The sequence below is a fragment of the Rhea pennata genome, chromosome 2 (assembly GCF_028389875.1).
Source record: "Rhea pennata isolate bPtePen1 chromosome 2, bPtePen1.pri, whole genome shotgun sequence".
Classification (NCBI taxonomy): Eukaryota; Metazoa; Chordata; class Aves; order Rheiformes; family Rheidae; genus Rhea; species Rhea pennata.
Window position 1 is genome coordinate 26289655 of NC_084664.1, and position 18433 is coordinate 26308087.

The 18433-nt window shown below is 39.8% G+C and overlaps 1 protein-coding gene across 4 annotated transcripts in view; it reads right to left on the bottom strand.

Annotated features, from left to right (window-relative positions):
- Window positions 1–403: 403 nt before the first annotated feature.
- CDK6 (cyclin dependent kinase 6) overlaps window positions 404–18433 on the bottom strand; it is a 123929-nt gene continuing 105899 nt past the window's right edge. For all 4 annotated transcript variants that reach the window (XM_062569123.1, XM_062569122.1, XM_062569124.1 and 1 more), the window contains exons 6-8: window positions 8171–8221; window positions 4062–4197; window positions 404–1198 (exon numbers count right to left, since the gene is read on the bottom strand). In XM_062569123.1, the coding sequence (XP_062425107.1) occupies window positions 1052–1198; window positions 4062–4197; window positions 8171–8221 (334 nt within the window). In that variant the 3' untranslated portion in view covers window positions 404–1051. The remainder of the gene's footprint in view (window positions 1199–4061; window positions 4198–8170; window positions 8222–18433) is intronic.

The window sequence follows — 18433 nt, forward strand, 5'->3', positions numbered from 1 at the left end:
AGCATATAGTACAGCAAAAATGCATAACTGTGCTCCTTTGCAGGTAGAGAATTCTCCGCTTCTAATCTGGAAATGTTTTTTCTATGTTCCTTTTCTGGCTGATAATGAGAACAGGTTAAAGGGGAAAAACCTGTACTGATTTTCACTGTCTCCCTTCATATCTTTGAGCTGCATATCAGAAAATTCTGAACAAGATAGAGAAAATGTGCTCGCAGCTGTTTTCTGAGAGGAATGACAGGTTAGAGTATGCGTCAGCATGTGCATGGATTTCAACACAAACCAAACATTTGGAAACCAAAAGGGTCTTTAGAGAACAAGACCCTAGAATTTTTTTAAAACCTTTGTTTTTGCAGTATGCACACAAACTCAGCTAGATAATAACTCGTTTGTGTACAAAACCCTCTAAAAGTTGAGACATTTATTATGATGATCATCATCCCTGTTATTTTTATAGAGCAATGAAATGATAAAATTACCTATCCAAGTTTTCAAATGGGAAAGCACCTGCATATGTGCTATGAACAAACAGTAGGTGCATGTATTAAAACATATGTATCAGTCAACTGCAGGTTGCAGAGATCTGATATTTCAATGCCATTCTTTAAGTATCACTGTAAGATATCACACAATAATAATAAAAAAGTACCAAATCATGCGTCAGCAGCTAGAAAGAGAGATTCCATCATGTTTTGGCAGTGACTCGATTATCCTACTCCACACTGGCAGCATTCAATATTAAAAGAATAAAATGGCAGCAAAACTGGTCAGCAGCTTCTCTTCATCTGGAGTTTTCCAGGTAGATAAACAAAACAAAAACAAAACAAACATAAAGCTGCAGTGGGAGCAGGTGAAAACCCTGGCCCTTGCATTGCTCTGATGAAAGTAAACTAGACTGATTTCCTTGGATAAGCACATCACAATCCCAAAATAAGAGACAGGCGTGTAAAACCTCCAAATAATGATCTTCATTGGAACAGGTATGTGGTCTATATGGGGCAGTGGCCTTGTCAGCTAATGTCTGGTTCATTCGTAGGTTTGTCTTCAGTCAGCATTAAGATGCATTCACCTCACTGGAGTTTTGGCTGGGTGACATGTGCGAGTCCAGATTCTCCTTGCATTTCTCCAAGTCATGGAAATACGGGTGAGACAGGGCAACGTAGGCAGATATTCTCTTGGCTGGATTGAATGCTAAGCATTTCTGTAAGTATGAAAAGAAGTTGATTTTAACAAAAATGTGCTATTAACTTTGCTAACATAGCAGGTATATATTAATGCATGTCACTTTGTCAATCTATGAGCAGTTTTAGGCACAAAAGGATCTCACTAGGTGCTGCGTGATAACCATGCATATTAAAACAGGCAGTGGGCTCACAGGATATGAATGTGACCTCTCACAAGCTAACAGAAAATAGCAAGTTAGAATATTCAAGTATTCATAGTTTAGGAAATCCCTGAACGCAGGTTTTCTAAAATTCAGATGTACATGACATCTGTCTCACAGGTTGCAGGGAGCAACTATTCATGAACAGCTTTTGAATTCCCTCAGTGTTCAATGCACTGTACTCCTGTATTTATACAAACATGGACCGCATTGTAATGTATACATTCATCCCTAGGCTCAGCATTTCTGTAGGTCTTGGCTGTTAGACTTTACATCCTTCATATTCTAATGTTTTGTGTTCACTTTCCTGGGGGAAAAAAAACAACAGAAAAACAAATTCTATCATGCTGGAATAAAAAAATCCAAAAATACACTAAAAAATCTAATTATGCCAATCTGCACGTGTGCCGAAAAGAATCATAGAATGGTAAGGTTGGAAAGGACCTCTGGAGATCATCTAGTCCAACCCTCAGCATAGTCCGTGCGGGGACTGAACCCACCCCTTGGCATCAGCAGCACCATGCTCTAGCCAACCGAACTAAACCTAACCCCCAGGAAAGTCCTGCTCATCATGCTGTTCAATATACTCTTCACCAACTGCGTGCAATAGTTTTGTTGTCTCAGGATGTGTGTGCTGGCTATCCGGGCTTTAACTGTTTCTTTATTCTGTGTCTTTTTCCTGTGTCTGTACAGGACCAAGCATAGCGCAGTCCTGGACTCTTACAGTGACTCCCAAGCACTAGGGCAGTGCAAAGAGCCACAGGATTTATCACTGAGGTGGAGCCTTTATATCATGGCTTTCCGCCACCGTAACAGTACCAGTACAAGTTGGTCAGTGCTTGTGTGAAACATTCCTGGACAGATACATAATTTGGTAGGGGGTTTCACTTTTTGCAGGCAATGAGGGCAGTGGTGATTTTTATCCACTCTGCATTTCATCCCAAGCTCTCTCAGAGCTGTGCTCAAATGATCACACCTTCTATGTCCACTCCTCACAAGTTATATGTTTTCTGCTTTGTTCTACTTGCTTGTCCCAGATCCATTTTTGTTCCCTAAATGGATTACAATCTCTGCTTTTAGGCTTTTTTGCATTAATTTCTGTGCTTATGTTCAGTTTATGCTAGACTCCCTTTTTAAGAACCTTTCCTGAAAGCCTTAATATCCCCTCACTATAAATTCCCCCTTTTCCTCCTAGTTCTATTTTCCTTGTCCTCTTTCCAGATCCTTATCCCAGCCTTTGCCCAGCCTGGCCAGAAATCTTTTCTAGCTTTGCACTTTGTATCTTGTTGTTCTCTAGTCTATCATTCATCTCCAAACAGTATTCCTCCTAGTTTCCTTGTCTAACCAGTTCCTACTCCTGCCTTTGTATCTTCTATCAGACTCTTAAAATTTAATTCAATGACTTCTAACCCCCTCTTCCTGTGGCCTCCAATTCATCTCCAGCTTCCCTCCCCACCTCACCTCCTAGGCTCAGGGATCGTTCTTCCTCCTCCCTCCCATCAGTCTCACACTCACCGAGCTCTCTGTCATATTCTACTCCTTGTTGTTCCCAAAATCTAATTCTTGTCACACACACAAGCTGGAACTTCTAACTTCCATTTCCAGGCTGCCCGCAAACATAAAAGATGCAGTTTTTGCCTGTCATTTCAAGTGTCCAGATGTAGTCCAGCTTACAGTGGCTGGGAGCTGCAGTTATAAAGACAGTGGAGGATGATCTGCCATTCTGTACTGCTAACTTTGGCTGGAACTAGAAGTCCTGGGGATGAAGCAAATCTTTCCAGAGTTGCACTGATAAATTCTATGGAGCCTGTGTGAACTGAGATGTTTGAAAAGGTTTCCAAAGAACAAATGTAGCTAGATTTCAACAGGCATAGCAAAAGGCAACCTCTGAGACATACATATTCAACTGCAATTTTCAATAATTTCAATTCCCTACATTCAACTCCAAGATCAAACTTCAGGGCTAGGATTTCTAATGTTTCTATTAAAATTTTGGAAATAATTTAATAGAGCAAACGCATGTATTTTTCTCCAGCCTTATTGTCAGAAAAATGAAATTTAAGCTCAGATGGATATTCAGCATGGAAATCTGAAGTCAAAGAGCTGCCATACACGATCGTACGTGTCACTGCCACCCAGTCCACAGAGACCAGGGATTTCCCTGACTGACCACTGAAGTCACTGGTAGCAGTTGTACAAGTGCAATTTGTTTGTTTCTGCCCAGTTCTGGCATTTGTGAGAGACAATAATTAGTGAATCCCAGATCTCAAGTTTTCAGCATTCAGTAGAGGGCAGGCAGAGGTAATATGCCTCTACATCTTGCACTCTCCTTCTGCTGGTTCTACCACACCACAAAAAATGGTAGATCAGTTTGCATACTTGCATCAGGCTTATACTCTAAGAACGGCTGCATTGGTGGCACCACAGAGGTCAGCAATGAGTAGCTCAGTTAAGAGACAGGACAAACAAGTTCTTCCTTGATATACTTTTCTAGCCTCTAACTATTTGCAGCCCTGGCATTTCTTGAGCCAAAGATGGTTCTTTGTGCTATAGTTTCACAGATTGTTTACAGGAGAATAGCTCAAAAAATAACTAGACAAACTTCTTCACGCTGGCATGTAGCATGGTACAGTGGGAGCTATCAGTCATGCTGTTTGGAGAACAACAAATAGAAACGCACCAGAAGTAAGTCTTTGCCCAGTTCATCAATATCTGGTACAAATTTTTCAATAGGTTGCGCAGGTCTGGAAGTGAAAGCATTTCTTGGAAGGGCAACATCATTAGGCCAGTCCTCTTCTTCTGGGAGTCCAATTACACTGTGAAAGGAAAAACATGTTCATTCTGGATATTTATGCAGTCTCTCCTTTGTTCTAAGTCTATGAGGCAACAGTTTGCTTTATGAGTAAGTCTATTGGTTTAAATGCAATTAGTTGTACAGCAGTGCACCCATCACTGTGAAGAGAGGGTGATGGGTGTAGGCCCTCAATGCGCATTGTAGAAATCATCCTACGGGCCAGCACAGGATTCTGGGCTACGTCTCAATTTTCTGAGTCTTGGAGTTGAGAAAGGGCTGAGAGCTTTGGCAGAATTTTGCTCAGCTCTTGTCTGGATGGCGCAACATATGTCACTCCAGGATGATTAAAAGCACTAAGTTTCAAAGGAGAATCTCTTGCAAGGATCTTTATTCACAAGAACAGGGACTGAGAGAAGACTCTGGGTCAGGATGAGGGTAAGGCAGTTAAAGGGATGTTTCATAATGCTTCAAAGCTGTGTGCAGTAATTGTTGCCCCAAAGTTAAACAATTTATTTGCTTCACAATACAGATTTTAAAGTCTCAGTTCAGAAGTGGTAAGAGGACTTAAGTGTCTTTTTGTTTTTACTTTCCATTTTATTTAATCTTTATCAGAATATTTTAAATTTCTTTTTATCATTTATTTCTCTATTACTTTCAGTTCCAGAAGATACATGAAATAATCATGCTAAGGTTTAAAAACTCAAATAAATGAGACATTAGGGGAACTCTAATCTGTAAACCTCTAAAGTTTCTGGATGATGTCTCATACATTTCATGTTATATTACATTAACATCAATGTTTGTGGTGGTGAAATGCCATTTACCATTGGAAATTCTGGAAAAGAATGCATTACTTCACAAGTTTTAGGGAAAATCAATTTTTTACAGCCCGTAAAATTGAGATATTTAATAGAAATGCTGATAGGGTAAGACTGGAAGGAACATGAAAAACCTACATTAAATGCTTGGGTCTGCACTAAGTCCAATGCCACTAGGGAGCAGCATCGTCCTTTTTTCTAATTAATTGAGTTTGATAATAGCCCGGGTGAGGCCAAGAGCCAAACACTTTGATGTAAAACATAGGTTACCTCACTGAACTTAGTGGAATTACTCCATGTTTACATGGGTTTTGGATTGTAAATTTGCCTCATTTAAAATATCTCTGAAAACTAATACCATGCCCTCAAACAACAGCATGACTGGGAGGGCATAACAATTACAATCTCAGGACAATTTATTTTTACTGTTTCTAAAGATATCACAGCTCTTGGGAAAAGATGCATTAAATCCGTGTGAAAAATTAATTTTGATCACCACAGGCACGCCGGGTATGGGACAACTCCCTTGCCCATAGTGGTTAGAGCCATGTGATCTGCTGTTTGAGGATCTGGATCCATATTAAATGTCATACAAAGAGCATCACAGGAGGATGAGGGAGTTAAGTATTTTAAATGACAAGGAAGTTTAACCTGCTGATCAAATGCATCTGGATAGTCCCAGCTTTTTCCAGATTTGCATGAGAGAGTACCAAAGGGGCAGACCAAGCATAGTAGGCACAGGCAGAACTATCAAAAAGAGACAAGGAGGCAGCTTGTCGTGCACGTAGCGGGGACAAGACCAGGACAGGAAAAGAAAGATATTTTTAGTTACACGCTCACATAATATTCAAAAATCTTAATAATAAATTTCTGAGGCGATGCCCCCATTCTGGTCTGGCAGCACGACCCCATGTTTCAGGGACTAACTCTGGGAGAAGTTAGGACGAGCTTTACTCCTGCCAAAGGTTCAGGCCTGGTCTTGAGAAAGGCTGAGTGCTTTCCCTTCCTGTTGAGCACACCGGGAGACAAGTCTGCTCACGGCATTGCAACAGTTAGCCCGAAATCCACGCAGATATTCCACGCACTGGTGGTGTCCCCGGAAAGCAGGAAATATTGTTCCGGGCCACGTCCTCGGGATTTACCCTCACCCGCCGTGGCAGGCTAACTGATGCAAATAAGAGCTGCACGTGGGAAGCAGTGGTAGACCACAGCCCAGTTATCCGAAACAGCACATCGGTCCAGCGTGCCTGAAAATCCTCAAACAGCTTTCTGGCCAAATTAGTCTGGAGAATGACTCGCTACTGTAGAAAGAAACAATCCTCCTACAAAAAGAGCTATGCCTAACTCTCTAACTCTCCAGCTGTGAAAACACCAAAATAAACACTATTTTGCATAAAATCCCCCCAAACTCAAGAAAAAGACTTTTGAACTGTGTATGGATAGCTACACAAGAGAAGCAAAAAGACTTTCTCTTTAAGTAATGTGTAATGAAGAATTTATTCTAAAATTAGCACAGCATTTTCTCTTCTTGATTAAGGGTTGAATTCTTTTCTGTACAGGTAATCCTGCCCCCTAGGGATGGAAAGATCCCTGTTGGAGGCTGCTGCTAGCTGCTATGTGTTTAATCCTATCCTGATTCATTTTGATTTTCCCCTTAAATGTCATAAGCAAATGAAAATCTTCAGAAAAGTCACAGCTATGTCTTCTTTACTACAAAATATGCTGCATGTGTCAGAACTGTCTTCATTTAGAAAAGCAGAATATAGCACCAAATGAGTAGTTTTACCAGAACAAGAAAAAGTAAACTTTAAGGACTGATTTTTCTGGATTGGGCAGGAAGAGCTATTCAGCGCATGACAAATTAACCACGCAAGTGAGTCACATACACTGGTATGGTATGCAGGAAAGGGAAGTCAACTGTGTGAAACCAAGACCTGCAATTTAGGAACCTCATATTAAATAATGAAAATGCTTAGAAACAGATCTGTTATGATTTGAGAGCTGGAAAAAATGGTTAAACAAAGAAATTCATTATTTGATCAGTTTAAGCTCTCTTCCCTGGAAGTTTTACTATCTTCTCTTTGGAATATCTTCCGGAGAATATTGTTTCAAACTTATATCTATATCTGTCTCTCGCTTTGCCTACTGATCCAGATGCCCGGATTCTTGCAGCCGCCTCATACGAGTAGGGGAGACAGAGGCGCAGAGGCAAACAGGCTTTGTTGCATGGAGAGCGACCAGCCATCTCCGGGCCTGATTCCGTAACTGTGTGACATGCACTGCATCTTAGATTTATACGTGTCCTAAAAATTCAGAAACATTCCTTGCTCTGAAGAGCTTTTACAGTTGCTATATCACCTCTTTTTTTTTAAAGGCGATATGTTCCTACTTAATTGTCATATTGGTCATATCAGTCATTTTAAAATGATTTCTTAAAACTAAAAACATATTTTGGAAGTGAATTATTCTAACTGAAGAGTGTTCAGAACCTTCCCACCTCCTCAATATATTCCATATACCTGAACTACATAAATATGAAATCCAAGAATTTTAAAATGGTTTTAAAATAAAGCCAATTAGGTAATCTCCAACAAAGCATACATTTACAGTGCTGATATTCCTACTGTTCTCACAGTTCCCTTCATTACCAAAATATGAACTGTTAGTCATTTTAACAGGCTATATACAGTGTATTTTTTTAAAAGCTAAAATATTTTTTCCTGTATGAAGTCACTGGTTAACATCTTCAAGATTTCAGTTTGGTAACAATTTAAGGGATTCTAACGTTTCCTGAAATAGATAAATCACAGAAAAATCAAAACTCTGCATTTGTTTATAAATGAAGAGAATCTCTTGAATCTCTTTAACTGTTTAGGAAATGCATCACACAAGTGCACAATATGTTTAAAAGATTAAAAAAAAAGCCCCAAACAGAAGTCTCTCCTAACTTCCTGCTGATGACTGTTAGTTCTGCAGAGCTATATTCCAATGTTGCTTCCTCCTCCCACTCTGACACAGAATACACGGAAATATCATGTTGCATTCAGTAGCAATAGGAAATATGTTCTAGGAATACTTTGTTTTAGTGACATTATTGCATAAAAAGCATACCATAGAAACCTCACAAAGTTCCACCATTAAAGACATACTGACATACTGCAATGTGTTCTTACTTACTCAAAGATTTTTCCTAGCTGATCGACATCTGAATTTCCACGAAAGAGTGGCCTGAAAGAATAAAGAAATATTTTTTAGGAAATTATTTCCTCTAATTAAAGTGAACTTGCACTGGTCACTGAAAGCTGCCAATATAGGGTGAAATCATGGGGTTTTTTTGAGGTCTCACTCCTTTTGCCTTTATGTTTTATCCAGTCTGAGTGCATCACCTTTTAAGTCTCTGCTTACATCAGTGAAAAAACAGGATGGATGAAACATATCTTTGAATATGTTGCTTTAGAGGATTAATTGCGTCTTTAAACAGAAATGAAATAACCTTCTCCCTCTCAACTAGTATTATCCTATGAATTATATAATTCATAAACAAAATAGATTTCATTAGAAAGAACATACTCAAAGAGCTGGTTAGAAAGAAAAAAGCTAAGTGGATGTCATGCAATTCATTTAAATATAATAAAATCACAGATCAATTATTAAGGATATAAGTTGAAAATTAAACTCCTTGTGTATTGTACTGGAAAGGTACTCCTAAGCTTGGGGATCAAATAAATGACTATGGATTTATGAAGGTCTGTAAACAATGGCGTGAGAAACAGTACAGAATTTACCTTGAAAGAGAGGAATACTTCTGCTGCATAGATAAAGATACATTCAGGAAAGAAACAAATTAATAGGTAGAATATGCAAAGGTTTTTAGAAAAAGAACAGTGACTAAAAATACTTTCAAAGAGTGATACATATTTTTTTCTTCTCAAAGTGCAATTTAGTATTTTTCTGCTGTTGTAATTTGTAAAATACTATCATCTCATAGTGACTGAACAATAAAATATAAAACTCAGATTTGTCTGCTACGCTGCCAACTTTGCCAGTAGTTCAGTAAGGTGTGATCAACAGTGCAACTGCACGTGTAAACGCCAAAGAGAGTCCAACATTTTCCTCATGGATGACCAAGCCAGGAATAAGGTCACCTGTGAGGATCAGCCCTCAGATGCTGAGCAGCACTTTGGCTCAATAAGATGTGGGCAGACATGGTAGAATAGTCCAAGAAGTGCAATTCAGACACACTGCAAACTGAGGTATTACGTAGGTCAACTGACAGCCAGGCTGCCCCTCTCTGTTGAAGCACAGCTCTCCAGAGTACTGCATGCTGTAAGCTTATTGCTCCAGTTTCCTGTTCAGCTGAAACGCTTGACAAATGCTGTATCTTTTCACTGGCAGCCTTTGGTTATGAATAAAAGTCATTTCTTCTGCCTCTCTCTGCATCCTCCTGCACAACCTTGATTGCCAAGGACACTGTTTCACAGTTCCACTTCATAAAAGGAGACCTCTCCCATCTATTCTGGGACAACAAGGAGTATCCAGTTATAATTCTTCTCCTCTCATTGCCCATTTTCAGGAGCAGCCGTAGGATTCACATCGCCTATTGCTAAACATGAGTTAATTCCCAGAAAATAGTGCAAAACATCCTGCAACTCTCAGAGGGACAGTAGAGCCTCACGTCACTGTCTATCTTGCAGGTCACATCAAATATACCAACTGGGTCCAGAGTGCTGGGACAGATCTCATTTAGACATAATAATCTCTACAGAAATCTTTGCCACCAACGAAAAGAGCAAAGCAATAACTGGAAGATGTGCTGACCATCTCCGAGGAAGCACGCATTTAGTTTCCTTCACGTTTGCTGCCACCCAGGTTATGTCATATCAACTTCACACTGCAAACTGCTTTGGATAGGCCATTGAGAGAACAATTTCACCAAGTTAGACCTGAAACAGTATGATATCAGATTTGAACTGGAAAGATGACGTAGCCTGGGACTTATCCATAAAGTACTGTTTATTTTGACTCTGAAATAAATGATAAATAATGGTATGCACTGATTCCCAGATATACACTGTATTTATTATTGCAGCTTGTTTGACAAGACTGTTTCAATTTACACTTAAGAGATTTCTGTATTTTTAAAGTATAAGAAACCCAGTAATACTGGCTTCTAAAAAAGCCCAGCAGAGCTTAACTTCCCCCAGACATGAGCATCTATCTCTGCTGTCAGTTTTGAGCCTTATTTTCAAAATACTCAGTTTCTACAATCCTACTTTTCTCTGTAGTGGCAGGCACATTCCATATCTTCTGAAGTTGGATAATATGACAAGTTTTGATAATTTTGAATGACTTCACAAAATAATTAGCATACAGTGTTCTCCATTACTGTGAGAATTTAATTTTTGCTTCCAGCATTAGAATACTGTGACTCTTTAAACTAACAAAATCTGCACAACCAAATAATCCTATCCACATAGATGAGAAGCAGATCTAATGTTTTAAAATGTATGCTGAACCTTGTGTTAATGTGAAAGCTTGGCATAGTCGGCCTTGCTTTCAAATCACCTTAGGCAGAGTCATGCCAAAACAAGTATGATTCTTGAGATTTTTAAGAGAGGTTTTTCCCATTGCTGCTGCTGTTTCAGATTTACTAAGAGCTGAAGCAAGAATTTAAATTATTTTGAATAAATAATTATACAACACAAGAGGACCTCCCAGCATATTTTGGTATTTCATCATAATGAAGCATTATTAACTCAGCTTTCAGGCTCCTATCCATCCCACCATCCCACTACAACAGAATGCCAACTCTGGACTAGGCTCCACTAATGTAATGAAATTTGCCTCACAAATTTTGGCTGCTGGTTCAGTTGGACTATTGGACGGGTGACTGGGGAAGTAGGTCCACTTAATCAGCAGCCATATGAAGATCTCATCTCACGTTTTGGCACTGGTTATTCTTAAGCAAAGACTTGCCAGAACCCCAAGTCCAGCACACCGTATATGGGAACTTTTATCTTAAGCAATAGTTTTTTTAATTCTGTTCTTAAGGGTGGACACCAGCTCTTCTAGTACCACTGAACTGGGAGTATACTCAGCAGCCACAGAAAAGCAAAGCCTCACCTTTGTTCTCTGTATCCTTCCCCTGACTCACTCACCCACTCACTCCCTGAGGTTTATTTATGCAGACTGAATCCAGAAGTCCTTACTCGGGGATATAGTCTTTTCTCTGCGAGGATAATCTCTGAGTTTCATTTTGTAGAATTATTTTTTTTTCTTTTTTCCCCTGGGGAAAGGCACGGAACTGGATTTGTCTCCTGTGGCAGCAGATGCAGGTCTGTCCTCTGACTTCAAAGAGCAGTCAAAGAGACCTAAAAATCTGTGTGAGTCTCAGGAAAAAGGGAGCAACTGGTGCAGAAAAGGGCTATCCAGGGGATGCACTTGCCTTCTCAGTAGTTCCCGGAGCCTCTCAGCCTTCCCTGACTTTGCCTACTACAAAATCCGTGCTTTGAGGGCTCCCACACCATTCCTGTCTCAAAACACACACCTGAGCAGGGAAAAAGGTGACAAAAAGAATTACAGTACAGATGAGATCAATTTCACCTCCTTGTTTGCTCAAGAAGTCCAAAATATTGTCACGTCCCCACACTTTCCTACTTCTGTTGGTTTTTGCTTTTTTTGATTTTTTAGGGAGACGTGAGGAGGAAAGTGTTACAGGTGACCTGCAGGAGTCCACCTTGTTTGATCTTTCCTTCTCCAGGCCTTGGAGCTAGACTTTTACCCAGTCTCTCTTGAACAGTATCATTAAATGGAGGGGAAAGCTATTTATTTCTAATGTAGGACCAGAATGCCCTTAGCCTATAGATAAAAAAATGAATTGGAGGTACAACATTATTACTCTGTTCTGTTAAAAAAAAATCCTTTTAAGTCAAAGAGCATGTATTTTTGAAAACACAGAGCTACACTGGTACTAGTACTTGTTCCCGAGGTACAGAATGTGAAGCTACACTCTTAAATGGATATTAGCTATGAATCTGCATTGTGGCTATTTCCACAAGATAAATCTAGCTACCTTTTTATATGGCAATCCAACACAAAGATAAATATAACACTGAAATAAAAATACAGGTCACGACATAAAGGTGCAATGTAAAACCACACAAATCCTGAACAAGTTAGCAGCTGCTTATAATTTAGAAGGACTTACACCACTAATCTGCTGGCTGAAAGGCTCTCATGCTTATATGCAGCTGAACAAATTAGATTTCTCTTTTATCTTGTCCAAAGGAGTATACTCGGCTCATGTTATTGTCTCATGCTGTCTTTCACGTATACTGAATGTTCTGTCTATCTGAACTGGATATCTGTGTCTGAAAGGTTAAGTACTTTATTTTATAGATGCTTTATTCATATCTGTGCTACTAAGTACAAACTAAGATATAAACATTTCTGAAGCAGTCTCTATGAAAAAAAAAAAAAATCATCCCTAGTGCAACTCCACTAACGTGCCAAAGCAATTCTAGAAGTAGCACATACAATGACAACACAACAACATCCAAGAGATAAATGAGGTTTAACTGTAAACTGAACAGATTACTTTTAGACTTACTTTCAGCCTATGGTCCACAAAAGCACAGAGGCTCTGGAAGATACTGTACCAAAGTTTTGAATTTTCACAAAGGTTGAGATTAAAGGCATTGAGAAACACTGCCGTAGTCTATACCGCGGTTTACATCCAAGGAAAAAATTTACTTAACAATAAAACCGCGTGGAGTGAGGCACAGGTTCCTTGACTGTGACAGACATTTTGAACGAACTACTGCGATTCTGTTTGGAAACTACCTTTTAATTTCTGACATTGAGCGATTAAGCTACAGATAGTATAGATCTGCGAAGAAAGCTTAGGTAAAGGAAAACAGCAATAAAGACAGAAAAAGTAAAACAGTAATGAAGATGGAAAAAAGCAGTGAAGAAATTCTCTTTCTAATCCAAACATATTACAAAGCCATAGAGATAATTCTAGAGTTGCCAATGCAACTGTCTGCAAAGCTAGACAAGGAGCCAAATATGTAAGAAATAACTTCCAAAACAGTTGGATTTGCTCAGTCTGGTGACAACAGCCGTGGGGAATCCCACCACCTTCCCTGTTATCACAGAAAAGCAATATGGATAATCTCTTGATCACTGACTTGAATATATACAACACTTCTGGTGAAAAGTCTGTATACCAGCAATCCAGACGGAGGCAACGCAAGAACCGCGTAAAATCGAAAAGAGCGCCAGGGATGGGGAAGGCAGAGCCTGCTCTCTTGGGCGTGCAAGGCTGAGGGGTCGGGCTGAGAAGGCGGCGAGCAGAAGCGCTGGGAGGGGAGCAGCAATTCCAGAGCAGGTAGCTGCTCATCTGCAGGCATAAGAGATGGGGGAGATGGGGGAAGAGAAAGCGCATGGTAACTTGACATACTGGAGAGAAAAATGTAAATGGAAAGAATAAAGAAGCAGCTTATCGAAGTGGAACAAGGAATTTTAGATGTCAGTAACGTTGTAGTAGTTAAGTTTCGGAGTCTGTATGTGTATGTATGTGAGAGCAACAAGGTGACAGTGAAGAAACTAAAAAACTTAAGCCAAGAAGCATTTGCCAAGGAATCCTGCATCGTGCCACGGGAAGGCTGCCAAGCTACATAGTCTGTGACTCAGAGATATATTTAAATGATGTTTTCTTTTTCTTTTCATATTATAAAATGTGAAGAGCTGGCAAATAATTTTGTCAGATTCTCAGTTACTTGTCATGAAAAAAATATTGTCATTTTTAGAATTAAAAACAAGTAAGACCTAAAACTAAAATCATGAGATGACTAGAAATAACATGATCTGGACTGTCCTGTGGAAACCTTTATTCAGAGGGATTATTTCTGAGCCGATTCCTCACTCATGTTCCCACCACTGCTTCTCCTTGACAGCTCCCCTGGACATGTCTGCACTGCAGGCATGAAAAGGGAAACCGAAGCAAGATGTAAGGAAAAAATAGGTATTCCTACTTAGAGACGAAGGTCCTTGCCGCCTCTGATTAGTGACATGGATGTAGTGCGGTATAAAACTTCATCCTGCAAGCAGGCCCCAGCTGACGACGTTGCATGCTCTGGACAGTTACCCACTTCCAGTCACACGCGTCTTGCCTCAGCTCTTGTGCAATGCAGAGTTCTCATTTTAAACGTAACATTTTTTTGTACTTCTCCCTCTCCTCTCCCTTTAATAATATCTCTGTGTGGGTGGGAGCCAGGCGCAGCATAGGGAAGAAGTTACTTCATGTAGAGCTTATTATACTTGATCACAAATTGCTCAAGACTTTGAAGAAACGTAGCGTCTCTTCTCCTACATTTAAGAAAGACGGCATGGATAATAAATGTTAGGACTGAGGAGAAAATATATGATGCTTTAGAGCTCAGCTAAAATCTGGCAAAGAGCAGATCAGCCATCTTGAGTTTCTCATTTTAGTCTTTTAACAGCCCTAATTCTTTTACCCCAAATCTACTATTCTTCAAGTAGGATAGCACCATAATCTCTATGACATCTCTAAGATTATCATCAGTATTAAAACTGTTATCAGAATCAGAGCTAGCGTACCAAAAGGATGACAATAATTATTAGCATTTTCTCTGAAGATTCGCAAGAACTTGAGGAGTTTCATTCGATAGCCAGTGGCGGAGAAAGGAAAATTGGTGGTTTCTGAGAAGCTGCTGCAAACTCCCAGTGCAGTAGCGTGTTGAATTTGCTCCCCGCTATTTAAGATGAATTCCAAAAAGATAGATAAAATTCTGCTCCCCCTATACGTACACACAGACTATTTTCTAAGAAACGTAATGGTGTCCTGCTTGAACTCCGCTGCGCGTACCCTGCAGACACGAGCCAGGAGGGGAAAGACGCAGCCGGCAGTCCTGCAGTGAAGCTCCTGGACACCAACCACCTCCGGCACCTGTGGCTGGAAACTAATAGTGTCCAAAAGGAGGTAAAAGGCAAGATGGCACATAATGTTAATAGTAAGAGAGGGCATGTTAAAAAGGGGTAGAAATTTGGCAATCTCCTTTTGGGTTAAGTTTGCTAATCAGGTGAGAGTCTCCTGGCACGGGTTTTCATTGTGGGAAGTTTGCACTGCTCTGCTGCCAGTGTTTTTAACATATGGAGATGCTGAATTTCCTCAGGGTTTTTAAATACAGGTTGGCAACCTGTGAAGAGCCAGAACTGTAAAGGGATTAATCACAAGAAATTTGCAGAGGGATATGCATGTTCCCTTTTAAACTGAAAGGGAACCAACCAGTGGCACCATGGGCAAAGCAGGGCCAGCCCCCGTGTAGATTCAGTTCACGTAAGCAAGTGTCAAGGTCTAAGGTGGCCTTGGAGCAGAATGAAGGGCCTCAGCCCCCACCGCTGCATTCAAAGAGAGCTCTACCACAGCCATCAGTGACTCCAGGATCAGCTACGTAAGCTCTAGTTTCACAACCTCCCATAAGAAAGAAAAAAAAAGTCTTTCAACAGAAGGATATAGCATGCCTGGTAGAAACAAAAAGTGAGATGACTGCAGATTTTATCTTCATCCGTAATATGCTCTAACATGGGAAGATCTTGTTTGTTCCTGGGCTGAACTGCTTCAGTATTCATCATTTAATACTTTTTTTTTTTTTTTTTTTTTTAATGGAAGAGCCTTGATAGGTTCAATGTCCTTCACTTATTCCCTACGCACGTACGTCACAGTTCTCTTATCTGCAGACATTTGCTTCCCCAGAAGATTTGTAGGTTTATTTCACCAGGGCTTTTAGAGCAGTTATCTCAGCTCCGTGAGCATGATACAACAGTGGCATTTTGAAAACTGTCCCGACATCTGAAGCAAGTTCTGGAAATACATACACAACTGACCTTGGCAAAAAGGAAAGGCTAAAACAAAATGTATGGTTTCTGCTTAGAGGAAACACAGAAGCATTCCTCTCATTCGTACTGACAGTTCTCACCAGCAATATGATTTAACTATTTTTGTGTTAAATACCCCATCACTGCACAGAGTAAAACTGTATCTTGTCGGTCAGTAGTTTCAAGTTTAATTATATAGCTAAACTGCAGGCTTCTGCATTTTTTTAGCATCCAGACAGAACTACTGGTATGACAAATACAATATGATTGTGCTTTCCCACAAACACTTATTTAGTTTTCTGTATTTTCTTCTTTCTCATGAGCCTATTTCATATCCCCTTTCTAAACTTGCTATCTCAAAAACTGCCAAGCTTCTTTGTTGTTCTTGTGCAACTGCATTTTAAGGTTTAAAGGTAGTAACTGAACTCAGTATTAGATTAAGGCTGTCCTGTGTGGCTGGGTAGGAGCTGAGAGAGCTCCTTCTTCTCCAGGTCAGCCACTGAAGCAACAGGCAGAGCCAGTCTGCAGAGCGCTGTGCACAGGCAGCACTGACCTTGAAACGACTGAAATCCTTCTCCTTGAGCATGCCAGAGATCTTTTCCACTACTCTTTACATTTTCACACCTTTTCAGCTCCTAAATTATTCTCAATTAAAAATCTAGCAGACAGCATCCCACAATTTAAGTCAGAGCTGGTCATGTCACCATGGAGGTGCTTGTTCATGCTGTTTTAAGCGTTTTTGCAATGAAGCACCTACAAGGTAAGCAACAGGATTCTTCTAAGTTACAAAAGAAACAAGTTAATACAAAACTAATCCATATACTACACATACTGGTTCATTCAATCTGCTTGAAGATACTAAGCAAATTAACCTTAAAGTATGTTTTCAGGGTTTTCTAGATTTTTTTTTCTCAAAAATGCTAAGCAAGGAGCTTCACAGACTAAAGCATGCCCTACAGATAAAAGATCTTACAATCTTAAATGTGTAATAAGAAGTCTTGAGCAGGGAGGACTGGTATAAAATATATCCATCATTATGAATTAAAGATAAAACAGTATCTCTCTTTGACTAAATTACTAGTCTAACATTTTTTGAAATTCTAGAGCTGGGAAAGTAAAGAGGAAAAGCAAATAACCAACGAAAAATGCACCAAGGGGGAAAAAAACATCTGCCATCTGTAGTGGTGAGGTGACAGAGGTGACAGTGAGGTAAGAGAGGTTGGGCATTGGCGCTCTGAGACTTTAGAAATGGGAGACCCAAAAGATGTCTAATTTCCACATCTGAAGGAAACTATCAAATTGAAAACAGTTTACAAAATCTAGATGATCAAATTCTCAATACAGAAAAAAAATCCAAGAGCAACGGGTTTCTTTTTTGGGAAAGTGCTACAAACTAAGGGAGAGGATCCTTGGACTGTCTGTGCAATGAGGCTTGAGCTGCTCCTATGTGGCAGTGCATGTTTTGGTCTATGATCACTTCTGTTACCCATATTAGGTGTTAATGGCACCTGTTGCACTAAACCTCCCCAAAGCTTTTCAGACAAACCCGAAACATCAGAAGAACCCTCCCCCTGTAAACTAGTACCTCTCGTCACCTTCAACTGTAATAAAATACCGTTGGTTGGAAAGGAATCTCCGAAAGAGGATTACAACCCTTCAGACAAGAAAGGCCGGGAAAACATTTTCAGTACTAAACAACAAACTATTATGTGAGCAGAGGTGAAATTTCAACTTCAGACTTTTCTCCAGCTGTGGAGGTTGAGCCTCAAAAGACATGAAAATGGATTAGAAGGATGAAGTGAAAAAAATATTTTAATTTGTAGCAGCTGTGTTGGCTTACAGTGAATTAATAAACACCTGCAGAAAAAGTTGAGATAAGCCTTAAAGGTGGAAAGTATTTATAGCAACCATACAAAGAAAACTGATACAGTTTTCAAAGGCCAGTTAACCGAAATATCATTTTGCCCTGAGTAATACTTTTTCCCAGGCAATATGCAATTTTACTGAGGCTGCACAAGCTGCAAGTTTTACAGGTACTGGCCCATGCAAGTGCATGGTATTGTGCAGTCCCTTATTGGGAGCTCTGCCAATATTTATTGTGTTCATCTGTTACTGATTTCATGTAAAATCATCCTTTCCCATTTTCCCAACCAAAAGAAAGAATATTTTTTTTTATATGAAAGAGAGAGAAAAAAAAAAAAAGAACTTCTAGGTGACAATACTGCCTGGATGCCACCCTCCCCTCTGCTGGTGTAGCATTGACATGAATACATCACACTGCAAACTTTTACTTGCATTTCCAAGCTTCATAGATGAATTTGGGGACAATTTTTATCCTATACTTGTTGCCAGTACACTGCCATTACTGAAAAACTAGCCCACTTCTGTGTTGTCAGTGGCACAACCTCCACTGTTTTTTGACATCATTTTAATGGGAATAGTATAAAACTCATTATCTCTACAGAATGAATAGTGCTGAGCAGCTGTCACTGCTTGTGGCACCCCAGCCCTTGAACTTTTCAATCCACATGTCATGCATTG